Genomic DNA, 22,659 nt, shown 5'->3' with positions numbered 1-22,659 from the left:
CTCCAGGGTGTCATGACATGCATGATGTGTCTTGCCTCTGCATTTTTGTACTCAGACATGTCAGAGGGTTTTCAACTTTCATATCATTGAAGAAATAATTCATTCCAATCTACAAGTATATCAATCACATCATTTATTTAAAAATCGTCTGCTAGGACATACAGGACAACGTCGGTGGAGACAGTTGTGACATTTCAATTTTCATTGCATAGAGATTTGACGGACTGATGTGAAAATTCATTCCAAACATGCAACTGTTTCAGAAATGAGAAAAAGCTCCTGGGTGTCATGACATGCATTCAATTATTATTTCACCACAAAGAGCTGCTTCTTTCAGCAGATATGAGACAGCTACCGGGGCGGGGACTATTTCTTTATGGGGCCTTATTGTTCAGCGTCTCCAAGGAATTCTATTTTTAGAGTCCAATGGGGGGGGTTGGGGGGGGCCTTCCCCCCAATGTACTGACTAAAACCTGTCACTTTCAGAGAACGGGGGAGGGGGTTTGGGGGACTCATCCCCCAATGTACTGGCTATATATGTCAGAAGGACGGGGGTTTGGGGGGCTCCCCCATGTCAAACAGTTGTGTGAGTTCACTAGAGATTGCTCTTTACTTATTAATGGAATAAACGAAATAACATCATAATTCTTGCAAAGGCGAAGTATATAGATAAACACTTACGTTGACATCTGTAATTAAGTGTCATTGGATGAGTGGACCATGCAAAAACCAAAAGGAGGTGATAACCCACTGGATCACGGATCTGGCTCATATTTGCCCCAAAGTTTGGTCTTAGGGTAGGGTGTGGGCAGGTAAAGCCTTTCGGCAAAAAAACACACTGGGGTCCGGTTTTAGGGGTCAAATTCTGTTTTGTTCATTTCCCCTTTAAAAAAGTGAGATTTTTTAACCAAAAATCTACCACATTTCTCAATTTTTTGCACCTGCCCCAGCTAATTTACCACATATTGTTTTCAGGGGTTTTGAAGTATAGGTCATTTGCCTGATTCTGAAAAAAAATGGGCTTCATGTTATTTTGGGATTAAGGGTATCATGGCCCTTAAAGTTGCCCTGTCCCTTAGGGCCCAAAAAATTAGTTGAACATATTTTGGGTTTTCTCAACTGCCACAGGGTTTGGGAAAATAATCTTTTATCATAAGTGACATGAAGTTTTAATCTTTCAATTAGAACAATCAAAACTTTGTGCGGTACTTTCCTTTCTTTTACTGAGGGTCATGAACACCCTTGGTTTTTAGTGGTTTTTCAGTTACACAGGGAATGGGCATAAACCCCTGTGATACGAGCAAGAGCCGTCATTCCCTCAGTTAAAGTCATCAAAAGACATATGTTTGCCCCCAGATACCCCCTACCCACCCTCAACAACCCTTCTACTTAGGGTAGGCCCTATACTCGTTTTTTATAGTTCAACCAGACCTGTACGGCAGCTCCGGAACTGGTCTTTACAAGTTTACTTGTAAATGCAAAAGAAAGAAAAAAAGTGCATGCATGAATGAAGAGTTTTGACAGTTCTGTTAGAAATGACTGAAAAATGGGGCCCAAAGCCCATTAACTGCGGGTTTTCAGGCATCTTCCCTGCATTGAGATGTGGCTTGATACGGAAGTATCCAGGCGAGGCTAGTTGTGTTGTTCTGAAGAAGTGTAAGAAGGATATACACAGACATCTTCTCGGATTGAAAGTTCCCCTTCTCAGACATGTGCAAGGTAGCATTGGCCCAAAGTCCGAATGGGAGCTGATCGCCCTGCGTGCAGGTTTGTTTGGTGATGTCGACCAGGACTTGACAATCTGGCCTACCCACCGATATAAACTGGGCCTTGACTGGAAGCCATCCCGTAAATGCCAGCACCCCCTCCATTCGGTATCTTCGAAACGCGTGCCACGTAAAGACCGTGCCATTCCAGCGCTAGTCTCGAAGGAGATAAACCAGATTTGGAATGTTTTGCTGCCAATTGGATCAGGTAGGTTGGCTCCCATCTCTGATTGTTTCATTTCAACAATCAAACTTAGCGTGACTGATACTACATACATGTAGGCCTAGGTCTCGGAGGCCTTTCCAGTTCTATGTATCGCATCAGTCTAGCCTAGGGTAGTTCTTGACATCTTGATCTTTTACATTGCAGCAATTTGTAAAGACTGCGATTCAGGCCACAAGGAGGCGGTGGAGGCGGAAAAAGTGCGGCATCAACAACAGCAGGTAGGCCTACCGTAAGGCTACTCCTAGTCCTAGCCTACCCAGTCATTGTTTTTCATAAGACGACATTATAGCATACCAGTGTATGATATTCTCTCTGCTGTTTACTTTCAGCCAAGAAGATAAAGGGCCGCTTTCCACAAGATGAGCGGTTAACAACACAGCAGGTCTCAAGCTATTTCTCCCGGCTTGCTTGCCAACAGAAATGTGGTCATTTGAGCAGAGATAGAGTTGACAGCCATTCCGATACCCAGCATCAACTTGCTGACAGCATGATGACAAGATCAAGACTGCGAGCTCAGGTGATTGAACAGGTTGATTTGTAATGTAATGATACATAATGTACATGTATTACAGGACTTAGTGTGACTAGTATGTCTCCCCGTTTTAAAATAGAGGCCTATGAGGTTTTGTATTACTAAGGACTAGTATGTCCGTTTTGTTGTTCAGTATGTGCTTTGAATCAAAACTCAATGGCATATTACAGCACTAAAGTTGAGTGGTCTATTACTAAGTGTGCATTTGCCTTGACTAGGATAACCAATCATCGGGGTTCACTGTGTAATGATCATAATAGTCTGAATATTACTCTTCGTTCTACATATAATAAAAATCTGAGAAACACATGACTGCTTCTCTCTACTATTGACCTTGTTGTTCATTTCTTCCTTAATTCTAGCGGTATCCTCCTGGAGAACATGGCGGCATAATGAGAGGAATATGCGGTTATATTCACATGATGGTTGAGAGTACATGTGCAAAGGCCTGTTGATGGTAGGGGCCTACTGTAACTCATTCTCTAAGCCGTCCCAACAACCCAATAGAAGAGGTTCTCAGATGAACATTGCCTTGCTATTTGTATTTTAATGTCATGAACAGCCTGGAATGGACTTGTGCAAGGAGCCAAGTACAAGCAACTCCCCCTACAACCATGCAAATTGGCCTCTCAGGGATGCATGGCTTAGAAAAGATGTTTCAATAGGTGTTCAGAGCCCTCCTGCTAAGTATTCAACATATTGAAGACTGCATTCCATGTTTTAGGTGTAACCGGTGTAATAGGGAAAAGCAGTCCAGACGTGAAAAATCATTTAAATCATGATGGTTATCGACGACTGTTATTCAAAGACTACACTAGCGCACGAAGTTTTGATTGCTGATTATGAAAGATGGTGTAAGTGGCCATACATCCACAAAGTTTTATTACCCAAATCCCAGTGGCAATTGAGATTTTCGCCTTTGAAGTTGCCGACACAAAGGCCCTGTTGAGGGTGGAAGGGCTATACTTCGGCCCCTATCTCTCGAATTTCAGGATATATATTATTGGTTTTCTGGAATTAAGCAGGCCATATGATGGGAAAGCTTGTTTTAAAGGGGCAATATTGCAGCATTTGTCGTTTTTTGTTGAGAACCAATTGTAATAACCGATTGAAAATCCTTTGAAGATAACCTCGTCGACCCCGAAATTTACAAATTGTTAGTTTACTCGATAAATAACAAATAGTTTTTTCTCATATCCTACATTCTTTCATAAGTTGGTCAAGTGTACCTGTCCACCAAATTTCATTGAAATCGGTGAACCACCAGGTTATCACTTTTTGCATGGTCTATCCATGCAATGACACTTAATTCAAAACGATAAAAGAATCACGAACACCAAACATCATCAAATTTGACTGAACTTGTTGAAACCTTCTAGCTTAGTGAGCAATTCCCGTGATCATAATAGCTTGGCCAATAGAATCAAGGTCTTGTGACAAATGGCGCGAAATGATGTAATAAATGGTGCGAATAAAATTGATCAAAGGGCGCGAACCAATGGCGGTAAATTCAACCAAGTTTCAACCATTTCACGTTGTTTCAGCGAAACACTCCCTTGCTTTTACATTTCATCACTTTTGCACGCCGACCAAGCCGACGGTATGGACACCGCATTGCCGAAAAGATGCAGGAGTGACTCCGTTGAAGAGAAACTCAAGTACCAAGACGACTTGGAGGCTGCACTTTTGGCTGGAACTGTTCGCACCCTCAAACAGTTTGCAGCTAACTACAAAATTCTGTATGGGACAATATGCTATTGGAACCGATTCGATCTGGAACAGAAGCTTGAGTACGGCCACAAACCAAGCTCCCGGAAGTGCAAAGCAAAGAACGTCAGTGTATGATAGTAGAGAATGAACTGTTTGAATGGTACGATGGTGTCCATGGTAGAAGCATTCCTGTCTCTGTGAAAAACCCTCAGGCAAAAGGGACTCAAACTGTTCAAAGCATGGTGGCAAGAACTAGACGAGGCGGAGAGTGAGGACATTTTTTCCGAGAATCTTGTGGATGGGCCGATGGCTTCAAAAAGAGGAATAGCATTTCGTTCAGAAATGACAATAAAAACAGTAGCCAGTTACCGTTTGATGCGGCTGACCGTTGTGAACGCTTTCGAAATAATGTTAACGATTCCATTGAATGACTTGGGCTCGAGATGCGAATTGTCATAAACGTTGATCAGACTTTTGTTCTCTTCGATATGGGAACAATGTATACGTACGCCGGAAAGGGCGCCCAAGTCGTAGACGTAAGGACATCACGATCGAATACCAAGCTGGGCTGCACCGTAACATTATGCATCTTCGCAGATGGCGGGAGGCCACGGCCTTTATCACCTCTCCTAGACGGGGATTCGTCCGTCATTTGGATGCTTTAGAGGACGACGACCTGCCTGACAACGTTTGCGTCTCTTCATCAGCCACAGGATGGGTTAGGGAGGAAACCATCCACAATCGGACCGATGATGTTCTGGACCCATACCTTGAAGAACAATAATGCGAGCAGTTCCTCTTGATTCTTGACATGTTTCGAGTCCATAGGACAGAGCCTTTCTGTAACCGAGTGACAGAACGAGGAGGCATGTTAGATTATGTACCATCCGGCTGTACAAGCCTAGCCCAGCCTCTAGACGTCGCAGTTATGAAGAGTTTCAAATGCCACGCACGAGAGGAATGGAAGACGTGGAAAGATGCAAATACGAATGACAATGGGCAGTGTGAGAAGATATCTTTGCACCAGATCATACAGATCATTTCGTTGGCATGGAATGGGGTCAGTGAGCAGGTTATTCACCATTGCTTCGAGAAAGTGCTGCGACGCAACAGATTGAAGGTGGACCAGCACCAATTGGAGAGGGTGCAGACGTCGATGACATACAGTTTTACGATGTTTTTGACATGTCTGAACTGTAAGAGTTCAGTCTCCCAATTCTGATGACTTCACCAATGAAGTTGGACTGTTTCCTTGTCCTTTCCATGTAGAATTAAAGATGTTTTTATCAGGCAGACTGATTGTAGATTCAATGTCGCTGGCTGCCATTGCCCTTTCGTTTACGTAAACCGGTTTTGGTAAAACAAAGTGCAACTCTACTCATGCAGTGATAGGAAAAACTTGCTTTAATCCGGAAATCATGATTTTGTACAGTCAGGGACGTAGCTGCCGGATTTTGGTGGTCAAAGGGTTTGCATGAGGCATCTTTTGTCAGACACTGAGGCACTTGCTATTGCCTTTCCCCTCAACTACATCCCGATTAACTGGTTCAGTCTCTTACGGAACACCCTGTATACCTCTTCTCTATGAAAACCAAGTTGACATGCTTTTGAATACCCCAAGAAATCGATCTGCCCTTCGTAAAAACTCATTTTTTACGGCCCAATTCACAGGTCTGTCGCAAATGCCAAATACATGTATAACTAACATGTGACTTCAATGTGGTGGAGTAGGTGTCACTAATCGAAATTTATGCAGCGATGTCTTAAGACCGATTCTAGGATATCTAGGTGGCCGTGACAATGAGCTACCATGGAGCATTGTGTTCTACATATCAAGTTGAACTTGATATCCAGGCAACATGAATCAGGGTGTCCTAAATACCAAGGTGTACTTGATATTAACATTAGAAACCTGGAATTCACTTGCAGCAAATTTGATGGTGCCCACTTGGTTGGAAAGGCTCTGGTGGAGTTGGACCTGGAGGTTTTAGGCCAGGAGGTTTCGCGGAAATACAAATAGAAAGACCTAAGTTTGTGAAAAACATTTTTACCGCAGTTACAATTGCTCCTGTCGTTAAACCATCCAATTTCCACAGTAATCCTAATCTATCTTTCAGAGGGATCTTTGAGTCTGGTTGTTTCAGAACATCAATGATTAAACGTTTCATTTTTTGAGTTTGTTTTTCTCTAACATTACTTATCTTCCAGATCTTTGTCTATTTCTCATATTATTCGTCTTCTAATTCAACTATTTTCTTTTTGAGGTTAGTTTTCTCAATGAAATCATCAGAAGATGTGTTAAGCGATTTCTCATTCAATCTCTCTTTCTCTTCTTCTAGGTCCTCAATCTGCCTATCCTTCACCATGTTCACCATCTGCAAAATCAACTCCTGCCTTTTTTAACCCCCGAACTTCCGTCATTGCATTTTCACAAAATCAAAGTGCTATCAATTCTTCATCCGTTGCGTCAATTATCTTATCAACCATGTTGCCGAGTTGGTCAACAATATTCTCTATAAAACTGGGTTCCACAGTGTTTGTTTCTTTATGCTGAAATTGAGTGCAGTAATAAGCCATGCACAAAAAACACTAACAGAAAAAATTATGGAAAAATTTGAAAAGGTGAATATAAAGAATACGACAACACCCCACAACCAGCATGGCCGAGGGGTAAAAAGCATCATACGGGCTGAAAAATGTGTTGAAATGGGAGTTACCTTTTTTCTCTTCTCTAGAGGCTTTCTGGCCCTCTTCGTCTTTGAAATATTGCAGCTTTCTCGTTTGGTTTGATTTTTCCATGCTGGCACTTAATCACTATTTTTTCTAACACATTATTTTATCACACTAAAGGGGTTCTTTTCTCGGGGGGGGGGGGGGAACTGATCATAAAACATTTCAAACAATTACATACATAGAAAATGATGGACTGGCTACCGTTCTACAGACATTTTTACATGATGGGGGAGCTGACAAGGAAGGTTCAAGAGCAGATATGAAAGGGTTAACAGATTTAACATTTCTAGGTACCACCCGATGTTAGATAAAGCAGTACAATGCCAGCAAGAAGCTGGAACTATCCTTGATATCCGAGTCAAAGAAATGGAAAATTATACACTTACCGATACTTGAATTGCGACTGCTCCTTGGTTTAGCAATTGTAACAAAGGGGAAAAAAACCTTCAATTGGGAATACAAGAGCGTCGCATCTTTTCCTCTGAATATCTGAAGACAAAGAACACAAGTATAAGCTGGTGGCCTAATTGGCAGAATAGAGAGTACTACTAGCCAGGATAACCAAATTTGGGGCAACTTTGTTCTCAAACTAACCATGGAAAATTATGCTAGAATCTCAATATTTGTCATTTTCATTACCTAATGACCATCATTCAAGGTTATTAGCCTACATGAAATTCAAAGCTCCCGCCATTCAGTTTGCAACATTATGATATTATAGGATATAATCATAATTTAAGCCCAGAATTTTATCCAAAGTTTGGCTAAGAAATTCACTCTCAAATTCACTGAGTAAGTTACTCGTCATAAACATTAGAAAGAGGCATTAGGTCCCATACTTTGTTCTCGAACAACAGTTCAAATACCATTCATAACTCGTAAAAGCATTGAGAGGAATGTAGGGAAGGCTGCTTCGTCAAACAAGTCACTCATAACAGAGATATCATTTGTTTTAGGTTTCCACTTCTGGCCGCCCTGGTGGCCAAGTCGAGAATCAGTTCAGACCGAAATTCATTGTCAGAGGTCACCTGACCTGGGGAGTCCTGTGTACAAAGTTTCAAGTTCAAAGCCCTAGCGGTGAAGCAAAAGGCTATCTCGCTTACTGGCGGAAGAAGAGTGTTCAATTTGGGTCTAAAATTAGCTAATATAATAAAATTTCAGGGAAATATATGCATCGCCAGTAGTGGCAGAATCCTCTCCACACAACACAACACACGATGAGTAGGTAACTTGAGGCAACTGTATTTTAACTCAACTAACTCGCACAGGGTAATGTAGTAACATACTCCTTAGACTCATCTCTGATTTCAGACTCGTCGGGGAATGTTCCCGGCCCTGGTGATATATTGAGCGCAGAGTTTGTGAGTGAGGCACAGGAAGCGGAGGCTGGGAGTAAGGTCCCCGCAGACTTGCCTCAATCAGATATGTGGAAGTTAGGGCCAATGGAGCTAGCCAAGCGCCAAAAGGCAGATGTGAAAATTCAGAAAGTTTTGCAAAAATGCGAGAAGTCCTTTGCTAAGGACTCCATTGGATACTTCTGGAAGGATGGCTTGGCATATCGGCACTCCTTTATTGCAAACCGCCAACCATACATTGACCAGTTGCTGGTTCCCTATGATTATAAATTATATTTGCTGGACCTGGCTCATAGTATTCCATTAGCAGGTCATTTGGGTGTGACTAAAACCAAAGATAGACTGGTCGAGCATTATTACTGGCCTGGGCTACACCAGGATGTGGAAAAATACTGCAGAACCTGTCCCAATTGTCAGAAGTGTGCCAGGAAGTTAGCTTCTAAAAAGGCCCCCTTGATCAGCATTCCTGTCATTGGGAAACCTTTTATAAAGTGGCAACCGACATTGGGCCGGTTCAACGCTCTTCTCATGGTAATAAGTATTTGCTAACCCTAGTTGACTATGCTACGCGATTTCGAGATGCGCTTCCCCTGAAGGATACTACAGCCTCCTCTGTCGCAGATGGGCTGGTTGAGACTCAACAACTCATCAGGCATGCCATACCTTGCGAACATGACCAAGGCTCAAACTTCATGAGTGAGCTGGTGAAACAGTTACTCCCACGGCTTGGTATCAAGACAAGAGGCCCTCAGCTGAGTTGTTGCTGCGTTGTTCGTATATAGTAAAGTAAAGTTTGTTTATTATAGTGTCACCCCTAATGAAAGGGCCAGCCAGCTTTTTGGCTTATGAGACACTCTTCACTTCCAAACTTCTATCTCTAATGCCAGGCGCCTGGCGAGAAGGCAGTTTGTACCCTATATTTAACTAGCTGGCGGCTAACCAACCGGCCGCATCGGAAAGAGGTTACCAGCGGGCCTCGAACCTTCGACCTTCTGTTCACGAGGCGGGCACCTTAACCACTAGGCCATCGAGATCGGTTAATATTACATTATATATTACATTACTCGTCAAACTCTACTAAACTAAAGACTCAAAGCCTAAGGATATTAGCTTCTGGATGTGTAACAGTGAATTACGGTAGACTGGCGCAATCTACTTCAAGCAAGCTCTACCCTTGCAATGTGTGCGCAAACAGATAACCTAACCTATATTGGACCATCAATTCTACACACAGCAACATGAATCATCCTCAGCTGTTACCATGATGATGATGATGATAATCTTTTTCGCAAATTGGTCGTCTTCTGTCTTTCTTCCATACTTTAGTGCCACCGGATGTAGTCTGCGCTGTGGAGGGAGCCTTTGAGCACCGCGACACAAGAATCCATGCGAATTGAATCACATGGAGAGACTAGCCCAATCACCCGCTTTTGGCTGGGTAGAAATGGATAAATCTCACAGACTGGACCTTAAACTCTACTGCCGACGTGTGAGGCCGGTCTGACAGATGAGTAATGCAGCGGTCAATGTAAACCCTGACACCCCCCCCCCCGGTCAGGGATCGATGCTACATCGACGTCGATGTCTGAGTGAAGGATTTTTTCAAACGACGATGTCATGGCGATAAGCTGAAAAGATGTCGGTGAAAAATCGTAGACAGCCTGGACATCAGGAGAATTAGCTTTGTCGAATGGGTGGCGCATGGCTTTTTCCTTGGTGGCGAACGTCTGGCGATCAGGAATCTTGCCCGGCCAACGACGGCGTATCACCATCAGATGCAAGGTGCAGTCTTGATGTACAAGTATTGTGATATTGGGTAGGTCCAGGGTAGATGCTGCCATGCATCTAGTCAATGAAACTGGCTAGTTTTGACCCAGTATTGAAAGACCATGGGCTATAAAGTAGACACAAATTGACAAAGATTGTGTACCTTTTTGCGGTAAGTCAGTCAGTCGGAAACAGTTTTATTTTGTCAAATTGATGTGTTTTATGCACGTATAGCCTACTGAATTTGTTACAAATATTTTAAGAAATCACTGAAGTTCTAGTATTGTTTTGATTGTGATTGTGCAATAGGAATGAAGCGGCCAGGGGCCATTGTGCTCACCGTATACATCTTTTAGTAATTGTGATTGCTAAGAGTCCCTGCAATAAAAAATTCATCGAAAAAAAGTCATCAATAAGCGAGATATTGCACGTCCTACTTTTTCAGTTTTGACCCCCTGGTGGCCAAATCAAGAATCAGATCAGGCCAACATTCGGTGTCAGAGATTATCTGATGTAGGGGGTTACATGTACCAACTTTCAAGTTCATAGCTTCAGCAGTTAAGAAACGTGCCATAGTTACACTCTAATGGCCAATTTACGCCATTTGACCTCTGTGACCTAGAAAAGGAGGTCAAATCCAAAAATCGTAGGACATGTGGTGTATCCTTGCTAAAAGTTCCTGCCATAAAAATTTTATCGAAAACAATTCACTCAAATAAGCAAGATATTGCACTTCTTCCTTTTTCCATTATGGCCCCCTGGTGGCCGAATAAAGAATCAGATCAGGTCAAAATTCGGCATCAAAGGTTATCTGATGTAGGGGGTTATATGCACCAAGTTTCAAGTTTAAGCTTTACTGGTTAAGAAACGTGCCATAGTTTACACTCTAACGGCCAATTTACGCCATATGACCTCTGTGACCTTGAAAAGTAGGTCAAATTAAAAACCCGTAAGACATGTGATGTATTCTTCCTAAGAGTACCTACCATAAAAATGTTATCGAAAAAAAAAGTGACTTATAAGCGAGATATCACACTTTTTAGATATCCACTTTTTGCCCCCTGCTGGCAAAGTTGAGAATCAGATCAAACTAAAATTCAGCACCAGAGGCTATGTGATATAGGGGGTTATATGTACCAAGTTTCAAGTTCATAGCTTTAGTGGTTAAGAAACGTGCCATAGTTTAGTAAGTTTACACGCTAACGGCCAATTTACGCCATATGACCTCTGTGACCTTGAAAAGTAGTCAAATTGAAAACCCGTAAGATATGTGATGTATTCTTCCTAAGAGTACCTACCATAAAAATGTTATCGAAAACAAGTGACTTATAAGCGAGATATCACACTTTTTAGATTTCCACTTTTGGCCCCCTGGTGGCAAAGTTGAGGATCAGATCAAACTGAAATTCAGCACCAGAGGCTATGTGATATAGAGGGTTATATGTACTAAGTTTCAAGTTCATAGCTGTGGAGGTTGAAAAACGTGCCATAGTTACACTGAAACAGCCAATTTACGCCATTTGACCTCTGTGACCTTGAAAAGTAGGTCAAATTAAAAACCCGTAAGATATATGATGTATCCTTGCTATGAGTACCTACCACAAAAATTTCATTCCAAACAAGTCATTAATAAGCGAGATATCACACTTTTTAGATATCTACATTCGGCCCCCTGGTGGCCAAATTAAGAATCAGATCGGACCGAAATTTAGTGTCACAGGTCATCTGACCAAGGGAGTCCTGTGTACAAAGTTACAAGTTCATAGGCTTAGCGGTTAAGAAACGTGCCACTGTTTTTGAAACAGGATACGACGACGACGGACGACGACAGACGACGACGGCCGACGGACACTGCGGTATTCTATAGACTCCCCTACGGTGAGCCAAAAACGAGTGCAATTCTGTTAATTGATGAATAGTAGCAAAAGTAGATGATTTTTTGTATGCTCAAGTAGAGTTATGGTTATCATTTCATTGGTAATCAATTTACCAGTTACTGCATTTGTTACTATCTAGTAAAGGTTAACTGTTAAAAAGCAAGTGGAAGCAATTGCTTCCCTGCAGTCCAGTTCACCACTGCTCTGAGTGTGAACATTGCATTTTAGTGAAATTGCTGCCATTAGTGTATTTGGCACCACCTGCTTTACAATTTGTACCTTATCGGGCCTCTTGCGAGATGCACATAATTATGCAAAATATTGCTATGCTCTCTACCAGTATTACTTCTGTTCATTTAAAGTCAAAGGTGACCTGTCCTCCTACCAGGTACCCTTAGTGAGGCTGATAGAGTATGTCGTCCTGTGTATATATCTCACCCAGGACCAACCTGGACAGGAGATATGGGTAAACCTTGAGGGCTGGGGAAAACCTGGGACGCCTTTTACTTGCTCAGATTGACATTCTTGTGTATGAGTTGTGGTTTGGTCACATTCAGTCAGTAGAACATAAATGCGTGCCTTTAGGTTGAATAGGACTGTCAAGGTCTCAGTAACTCATGATGCTACAGAGACACAGGTTTCTAATTAGTGCAAATTTCTAGCTGGGTATTTAACATGAAGGAACAGTGCATTTACTCTAGATCATTCTGGGTAGTTACCAGGTATCAGCATGGATAACTCTTTAATTATATTTCCATGAGCACAAAATGCCTAACATGTCTGACGAGAAGGTTGTATTGATTTTCATAGACACTTGTAATTTTTTGTTTCCTGTGTCCAGTTTTTTATAGTACATGCAGTCGGTATGTTCAAATATGCATGTTTTTTTCCGCTGTATTCACACCTCTGTTCAATCTTGTCCAGTTATCAAAAAGATTCTATTTTTCTATTAAAGTTTAGGCAATAAACAGTTTATACAAAATATCAGAGTGTTGTCCTAGGTATTATCATATACTCAAAATCCGTGAACCTGGCCTTTAAATGACGAATTGCCCGACAGCAAATGCATTCCAAGTGAGTTTGACCACCCGGACCTTTGAGGTAGATGCCATGAGAGTCAAGTTTTCTCAGACGCACAAGTGCGTTTAAAGTGAGCGGGAAGTCCGAAATTGAGCGGGAGGATCTGGGGGTGTGATCTGCTTCGGTATCACACCCTGTATCGCACAATGTGTTGATCTGGATTTCATCTGTTGGATGACGTCACGAATTTCCTGATAAGCGTCGCCCGCCAGGCATCGGCGAAGTTGTGTCACCAGTGGAACAACGTCATGTTTCATGACGTGATGTCATGGTGGCCGGCAGCAGGCAATTTTTCACAGATTTTGAGCACTGAATTGCCTTTTTGGCGAACATCTTGGTATATGATAATCATAAAAGAACTCTCGTGTGATTTGTGTCAGTGCGCAGAACACACTTGTGATGGTCTGTGATTTTTCAGGCCGAAGACCATCACTCGCGTGTTCTGCGCACTAACAAATCCCACTCGAGTTGTTTTATTATTGTCTCCTTTCGAAGAGTGACTTGGACAAAAAATTAGTTGGGGCATTATGATTGTTTTTATTGTTGTTCTTTTTGACACATTCTTTTTTTTCCTGTTTTTATTAATATGGTGATATCCTGACGTACGTCTGTCTTCTCAATGGTGAAGAACAGTCGAAGCCCTGACCTGTGCAACCAACCTAGGGTGGTGAAGTTCTGGTGCATGTCCGCACCACCCTGGGTGCAAAAGGGTCGATCCCTGGGCGCATTGAAATTTCAAAAATGGTGATAAAGTGTCGAACGCTTGACCAGGGGGGTGTCAGGGTTTACATTGACCGCTGCATAAGTGGGGTCCACCTAATGCAGAAGGCACCAGTTTCCCTAACTAAAAGGGTAACATTAACAAAATGCTCTACCCAACTCTATTATTGCCTAAGTCAAGTGAAACTCTTAACCCTTTTAGTGTCACTCTCGACCTTAGGTCGAGATGGAAAAGCTACCCCGTTAGTGTCACTCTTGACCTGAGGTCGACAGGGGATATAACGTTAGAAAACAGCATGTACATCATTTCAGCATTGTCCAGTTCGTGTTTTATATCTACCTTTCAAAAGAGCCAATCAAATCTGATCGTTTGGTACCGAATACTCATATGCTTTCTACAGTGATATTTCCCGCAATTTCGCTCTGAAAATCAAACCAGCGGAAACACCGAATTCTGACGATAGTTCAAAATCACATTTTCACCCCAAAAAATAACCAATTCATGTTGAAATTTCTTTAGCTTCATCCAGGATAGTGTACTAAACAATTATCAGAAGAGATCTGCTACAAAAAATTACTAAAGTACATTTTAGAAAATTATTTCAAAGAAATCGTCAGAATTTGCGCGTTTTTCACACTTTTTCATGGTTTTTACCCAAAAATGAAATGTTACTGTAAAGTGATAGAAGTGAACACTTCTGAGCTACAAGGCTTCATAAAAGTTACCTAAAAGCTGCTAAAACCCAAAAACATGCTTGACATTCTGGGGTAGGAAAATGTAAAACATGGTTGACACTAAAAGGGTTAACAAACCTTAGCAGAATGCCACCATTGAAATGTTGATAGCAAGTAAAAGCTTTAAACAGATAGACTTGATTTTTTTAACCAACTGCCACATGCGGTTTTCTTTATTTAGTCAATTTTGAGGTAAGTATTACAGAATGAAATATTAGAATACTAGAATTGACGGGCTCTTCTGATGATTGCACTGGTGAACATCGAAGTCGATGGGATGTGCAAAGTCATAGCTCGATCCTCTCTCTTGGTCATCTGTGATGTGGTCACCAAATATGTTCAAATGCAGCTGCAGATCATTCCTGCAAAACATGATGAGGAGATAACATTTTACTTTTGATAGATAGCTAAGCTAGCCAAGTTTTATATCAAATACAAGGCCAACAACAACTGATAAGGCGCTAGGGCCGAATGATCAAGGAAGTTCATTGATATGATTGAGAATACATTGTGATCAGAGTGATGAATCGGCTCCGTTTGAAGCATTGTGCTATGTACAGTGTGCATGTTTCAGTGTGTATCAGCTATCGCATTTATTGTTTGTTGACATTTCAAATCGCCGGAGTCGATCCTCAATTACACTGTTTATGTACATTGGCAACCTTTCCCGATGATATCAGAACGATGTTTATTATTGTCTTGTTTATTCACATTAGTTCTGCTATGTGACAAGAGTTATTTGTTGAGTAATCCATGATTTAAAGCCGGACTTTGACATCGTTTTAGATTGACTGCCACCATTTTGATCACTGTTTACTATTCAATGAAGGTGTCACGTGATCGTTTCGTCTGCAAGTTTCGTCAGGCCGAAAACTAGCTCATCAAAATGGGCACAAAGATTAGCAGCTTTAGTAACTTTACTGCCTTGGTCGTTTGATCAGTGATTTACACTGGATATTTCCCAAATTAACTGATGCAAAGAGCGGATGACACTTACCTCATTTGCATTGGATTGCATAGACTCCTAGGATGGTGGCGAAAAACACGAGAATATCTGCAAGAGACAGAATATTTCAATGCCCATTCCACATGTTACGTGTATTGAACTTGAAAAAAATTATGTTATTTATTTTTACGGCCTATATTTTACTTACTTTCGGACTTTGAAAGACAAATACCTCATTCACCTCCAGTTCTATAAATAGGGCTCTCCCCAATCTACCAACCATGCTTTCATTGTTGACATGTAACAAGAAAACAATGACTATGAATTGTAACTAATTGTGACAAGAAACAATAAAAATTCATTGGTATGGCCTTATGTGCTCTTGTAGGGACAAGAAACCAATTTCCATTGCTGTGACCTTAATAGGCCCAGCACCTTGCGTGCTGGGTTGTAACTTGACACTCAAGCCAGTTATTTTCAGACTTCTTATTTATACCTCCATGCATGCCTGAACGGACTTCCGCCGTTCGGCAATAACATTTTTATACATCGTTGGAAAAATTATGATGTCCAGTCCAGATTTCATCCATATCCTATTTATTCATGTGAAAATACGCACTAACGCCTAAACGTACATGTTACAGAAGCAAAAAAACAAAAAGGGTCTCCGTTCAAGAATGAGTAAGCGTGACCAAATAAGGAATGCCAACGAGGTATGTCGCATTAATTATTGATCGAGACCCGTGAAAGCATGCCGTGAAAGGCGTTCCGACTCGGGATCGGCCTAGTCAATTTCACTCGCGATTTCTATGAAAACTTGACACTTCTGGGAACTGAGAATACGTCAACTTATGACCCATCTCCCCCCCTACCCCCTAGATTTTTATTGCAGATCTGCACGAAGCTCAGGACCCGAGTTTTTGGCTACCTGAAAGCCGGAATGTAACTACACAGTTCAGTTTGACGATCACCGACTCTCAGATCAAGCTGTATTTCGCAGATCGTTTTTCAACGATCGTCGACGAACTATTTCAAATTAATCACATCCAATTAAACAATCCAAGCCTTCCCTAATGTTATCAACACGCAATAACACAAGCAGCCAAATATTATCGCCTATGAAATTGTGAATTTAATGAGAACTTACCTCTGAATTGACAGAACGCAATCTATTCCATAGCATGGTCTCCTTACGTCTGAACTCCGCAGACTCCGAGATGTGACGTTCGCTGCACGTGTGATTGCACGTGGGATAACTCACGCGAAATTTAAAATGCTCTTCTTGGGGGTGCTCACTAAATTGCGCCAGTAACACCACCTGGTGAGAAATTCATGAACCACGCCTATTGATAATGAAAGAGAAAGCTTTGCTCTATAAGATTAGATTTGATTCATGATCCCCAACTTAAAGAATTAGGAGAAATCAGCTGCTGGAAAAGTTTTTGGAAAATTTCGCTCGGTGCCACCTAGTGGCCAAACCGCTCATCCTGCCGGACCCACATTTGGTCTATTCAGGAGTCCTGAAGGGTCTCAACGCCTCAGAGGGAAAATCTATCGCCTATCCGCCATAGTTTTGAAACGTGCCTGTTTAACGGACAGACAGACAGACAGACAGACAGACGGACATTCATTCTACCATTTACTCATATGAATAAAGCTGAGCTAAAAACACTGTAGACTACAGGTCAAGACACGTCCGAGCAGGAGCGTGTCTACAGGAAAGAAGGATGATTGAAGGGCTGGTGGGTGTGAGGTTATAGAGGCGGTGCCAAGTGAGCATGCGCAGTGTGACGTCACTTTTTGTTTACCTGTAGACACGTGCGGATTTAAAGCGGATATGGCATATTGTTACACTACCTCTGGTATTATCCAATATGGTAGATTTTTCTTGAGCGTTACGCTAGAAATGCGTATTTTCCTAGAAGGTGCACAAGTGATTGAACATGCTGAAAACAGCAGTTAACATGCTAAAATGAGTAAAATAGAAGTTGGCACAAAAACTGTAAAGCCAATTTACCATGATTACATGCCTCTTTTACCATAGTTTTGTGTAGGATCTCTCTATACCAGGTTGCCTGTTGATGCCAGTTCATCATCAGAATCATCCTTACTCTTATACATTACATGAGTTCAATCATGTAAGACGAGTTGAAGTTCAGAAATCTTGACAGAAGAGTGTTCATTTATGTCGAAAGGCCGCAATTAATATGGTCGAACGGACATAACTCGGGTAGAAATTTGAACAGGCGTGTAGTTCATTGATGACACACCGATGGCAGGTCGATTTAGTTACTCTCTTAACCCAAGAAAGTGGTTAGACTAGAGCCGATAGGGAAAAACTCAGGATCACAAATTAAACTAGGGTGTTCAGGTCACGTGACTTTCGACGTTCCGTAAGCGCATTTTCGCGTCACGCACAGAAAATGACGAAAAAAACTTTTCACACCTCTTGAAGATCGGTTAATTTCGGCGTCTCATGGATGATGTATGAAGAAACCAGGAAGATCCAAGGTAAACAGGTATCTAATCTTTCATTGTCTCAAATTTCAATGAAATTCATCGAGTATTTGGGGAGAAATTAGAAATTACGCACAACTTGGGCCGCCGTGGCGATCATCATAACGTTATGCTAATGAGGACGGCACGGGGGCGTGGCCAACTGTCACTTGCTCGTCAAATCTTTGGCGCGTTTTCCGCAAAAGGGCATATGACCTATGTAAATTATCTATCCGGAAATGAACTCTACTGCTGAAACTCTTGCTGTTCGTCCAAAACCGGATGAAATTCCGTCAATATTTACCGATTTTAGGCATTTCCAAGATTTGACACTCCTAAACAACACCTAATTATCCCTTCTGAAATCTCATAGAAATGATAATTAAACGGATTTAGTGGTAATTGTAAGTATAAACCTCCGTTTTGATGAAAATAATTTGACATCTCCAGCGGAAACAAGAGTTTATAATTTATTTTGTAGTTCCAACTTGGCCGATGGTGGCGCATGCCCAATTTTTGTAACATCCGGGCACTTTTCCAATTAAATTAGCATTAGAAAATCAGCTGATTTCAGTCAGTTTGGGTAGGTTTATTGTATATTTTGACAATGTTTTCATTCTTGTTATCTCGTGACAGTTGACTAATGTTGTTCTCGACAGTCCTGAGACTCGAATACTCTATATTTAAATGTTTTGTTGGGTAGTTTGGTGAAAATATCAATGTTTTTCTTTTCATTTCCTGGTTCATGCATTCAGCATTGCATGGTTCTAGTGACAGTGTGACAGTGTTCTGTGAGTGACCAGGCCATGTTAGGCTATAGCTGTGTGTACTATAGCACCATCTGTAACTCTGAACCAATAAAGCCTTGGCGGAGATGTCTCATTGACATAAATGATATAATTGAAAGTACCAATACCGACTAAGATATTATTCTTTATTTTGAGGTATTATTCTTTATTTTGAGGTATTATTCTTTATTTTCAGATCTGGCTGGATGAAGAGAATTGAGGCAGATTCAGCACAATGAGGGATTGTGGTTGTCAAGCAGCGAATACATTTGATGGTACTTGAGGCGTATTATCCGTTACTTTCATCTGTAATTTGCGAATGAGCTGAATAATAATGTATGAACTTGATTTATAACGCTTCTAGTCTTTCTGTGTCTGTTAATAGCCACATTTTAAACAGTCGACTGGCGTCCTTACTCTCATCCGATCATTTTGATATATTACAAGCTTGGTTCGAATATTAATGGCGTTGGCAAAGTTTGACGGCCATCTTGGTTTCAATATGGTGGCCATCTTGGTTTCAACATGGCCGCCTGATGGCGATTGCATCAAGTGGATAAAAATAGACTGACCTCAAGCTGCATATCATACCAGTGTCTTAGTTTAAGAAACTGAAATGATATCTACCAACATCCTTATTACTAGCAGCCATATTTCAATATTTGTCCTTGGCGGCCATCTTGGAATGCCGCCATATTGAATTCAAACCCGAATATTCGTAATTATCAAGTTTTACTACTCCTTTGGCTTGCAATGGGAGTCAGAGCTGCAGAAAAGGTTGCCAAGTTACATAGTTTTGGTGGCCATCTTGGATTATTGGTAGCCATCTTGGATTTTGGCGGCCATTTTGGATTTGTTAGGACGGACATCATAATATGACTCCGTTCTATAAATTTTGCTGAAAAATATTCATAAATAAGATTCCTACAGCTAAAATACTGATCATTTTCTCACCCCGGCAGCCATGTTGGATGCCATTTGACCTTTGACCCTGTAAGGCATTTTCCCTTTGGAGCCCTTGGGCAAAATTTCCCAATCTTGCGAAGTTCAAATGCCTATAACTTTGGACTGAACAGGAATTTTTCCATTCTGTAAAAGCCATAATGCTTATAATAGCTGATACTTGAAATATAGCCTGCAATAATAATTGTATATGTAATGGTTTATTTTTAACCTGAACACCCTAATTAAACAGGGTGAAACTAAAATGAATTGGCCAAGACCATGGTAATCACTTGTCAACAACCTGAAGAATGTCAGGGAGACAATCATGCAATAGTTCTGCATATGGTATAATGGTTATGGTAGACAAAAATGAACTTTGACATGATGGGTGTTTCTGACTTCATTGGTAGGACTTGCCTAGAGGCATCTTTGTACAAATTTAGAATGATCTAGGACACATAGTAAGAAAACGTGCCATGTTTGTCGACATTTTCAAAGTTGACCTCTGTGACCTTGAAAAGGACGTCAAATAAAAAAAAAATGGATATTATGTCATGTATCCTTACCAGCTGTACCTAAATAAATATATAAATATATAAATATATAAATATTTAGAAATGATCCAGCCTTTAGTTCAGGAGAAATAGCACTTTTTGTGTTTCGGGTTTTGGCCCCTTGGAGGCCAATCCATGAATCCAATCAGATCGAAATTAAGTAAATGACCTGGTGCACATGTACAAAAATTCACGTCGATATGTACAAAATTTCACGTCAGTAACACCAGCGGTTGTACATACATACATACTTACTGTACTGCGTACATACATACATACTGATTAGACATTATATCCAAATACTTAAGAAAAAAATTGTATAAATATTGCACGTCAACCCATAGAATAATCAAAATTATTTGTCCGGTAAAAATATCATTTCAAGAGGCTTTATTTTATCATGCCTCATACCCGTTTGAATAAGTACAGCGCATTATAATTTAAGTCGAGACGGCACCTTGACGGCCAGCCACATAGACAATAACGCGACAATGATGCGAGTTTAAGGATAAGTATGGCACGTGACGGCGAATGACGCGACGTGATTGGCTCACATACTAATGAGGTATGATAATAAGGAAATATGACATGCCTTGAAGTGACAATTGGGTATTGAGGGATGCTTTAGCGCGTTTAATGAGAATAGCCTCTTTGATACAGCATTGAAAGTCATTTCTGGCCGAGTTAATCTCTGTGAAACTTTCAACAGAATGATTTTTTTCTGACACTGTTTACATGTTTTGAGATGTTCTCTTATAGCAGATGGTGATGCAGATGTGCCATGTTCCTTAACTCTGGTGATCAGGTGTCTCTTAGTTTTACCTATATAGGTTAAGTGCGAACATTGGAATTTGTAGATCACATTGGCCACCAGAAGCAAGGGAGCCTTCAAAGAGAAGCAGTTCCTGACTTTGAAGGATGTATATACAATCTCGACATCAATGAGGAATCGTGATTTGAAGACAACACTCCCGACGAAGCTGTGGGGAAATGTTGACAATCTAACCCATTTGTAAATGTACATTGCTATAGCATGTTGCGAGTGTATGTATATAAATGTGGATAGGCATTTTCAACTGATAGGCACACATATAAACAATAGATTGTTGCCTGTTCTTTCAAAGCCTACTGCATTCATGTTAAAAAAAGAAGAGCTTATATTCGTATAGTAGTTCATATACCAGGTTTTTTAAAAATTGTTCACAACAAAATATGACAAGGAAGAGCAGATGGTTTATCATGGTATAGACTCACCAAAAACTCAACAAAAAGAACTAGAATGAAATTCAACTTACTTTTGCTACAAGCGTGCCACTGGGTTTCAGGACATGAGTTGTTATATTCAGTGCCTGAAATTGGAACACAATTAAGCAATACAGTTCATCACAAAGCTGAAGACATGGTCTGTCTTGAACAAAGAGCAAAACATGGAAGTAAGTAATAGGCATCTTGCCAGATATTTTTATTGCCACCTAGGGTCAGACCGACCCAACTAAGATTTAATTGAAATAACCATTGGCTTCCCCTTCCCGTGCAAACTACAGCAAAACCACGCAATGCATGCGTACCGATCGCAGGCATCATATTCTAAACATTGCAAGAAAGAAATTGATACGTTGAACCCCTTGAATTTAATTAGAGTTTGCTGAAAATCAAAAATATATTGACATTTTGCCCACCTTTTTCGTGTTTACAAAGTTTTCCTACAGGTCACACCAGCCATGGGGAAACCTATTACTGACATTCAACCTCGTTCCCACACAACACAAATTTGGATGGAAGCACCATGGTAACAAAGGACGCGACAGAAGTCTGCAGAATAAATCATTGTTCATGATTCAACAGCGGGTTACTGCTTCGTTCTTAGCGGACACTGCTGTGTCAGTGTCACGCCCTGTTTTTAATTCTATCATAATTTCTTCATAATATAGAATTTTATCAAAAGTTTCACGATTAAGTACTGCATCTTTGATTAACCGAGGTGTGGACTGTGCAAGGATTTTGGTCTGTAGATCACCCTGTTTTGTCCTGGGGACAAGAATAAACATGCAAGTTTTGATGAGGCGTTCTTGGTCTCATTTCATTAATTACACATGACCTTCACCCATATGACCCAGCCGTACATTAGAGTCATGCACACATGCAAATGCGGTGGGGGAAGTAAACACGATCAATCTGCCAAATACATGGGCAAAAACGCAATCAATGTCAATTTTCTACAAAATAACATGTAATTCAAGGGCGGTCAAGGCGTGCTTTATTTTCGTGACGTTGAACATGATGCTTGCGATCGTTACGCATGCATTGCACGGTTTTGCTGTAGTTTGCACGGGAAGGGGAAGCCAATGGTTATTTTAATTAAATCTTAGTTGGGTCAGTCCGACCCTAGGTGGCGTATGCCCTTTCAAGTACCTGACAAAAGGCCTATG

The 22,659-nt window shown here is 41.0% G+C and overlaps 1 protein-coding gene across 3 annotated transcripts in view; it reads right to left on the bottom strand.

The window, feature by feature from the left end:
• LOC135496656 (tRNA (cytidine(32)/guanosine(34)-2'-O)-methyltransferase-like) overlaps positions 1–22,659 on the bottom strand; it is a 187,700-nt gene that overhangs the window by 31,078 nt on the left and 133,963 nt on the right. For all 3 annotated transcript variants that reach the window (XM_064786094.1, XM_064786093.1, XM_064786095.1), the window contains 2 exons: positions 21,526–21,579; positions 7,354–7,456 (listed from right to left, as the gene is read on the bottom strand). In XM_064786094.1, coding sequence (XP_064642164.1) covers positions 7,354–7,456; positions 21,526–21,579 — 157 coding nt within the window. The remainder of the gene's footprint in view (positions 1–7,353; positions 7,457–21,525; positions 21,580–22,659) is intronic.

This window comes from Lineus longissimus, chromosome 12, assembly GCF_910592395.1.
Source record: "Lineus longissimus chromosome 12, tnLinLong1.2, whole genome shotgun sequence".
Classification (NCBI taxonomy): domain Eukaryota; kingdom Metazoa; phylum Nemertea; class Pilidiophora; order Heteronemertea; family Lineidae; genus Lineus; species Lineus longissimus.
This window is presented reverse-complemented; position numbering and strand designations above follow the sequence as displayed.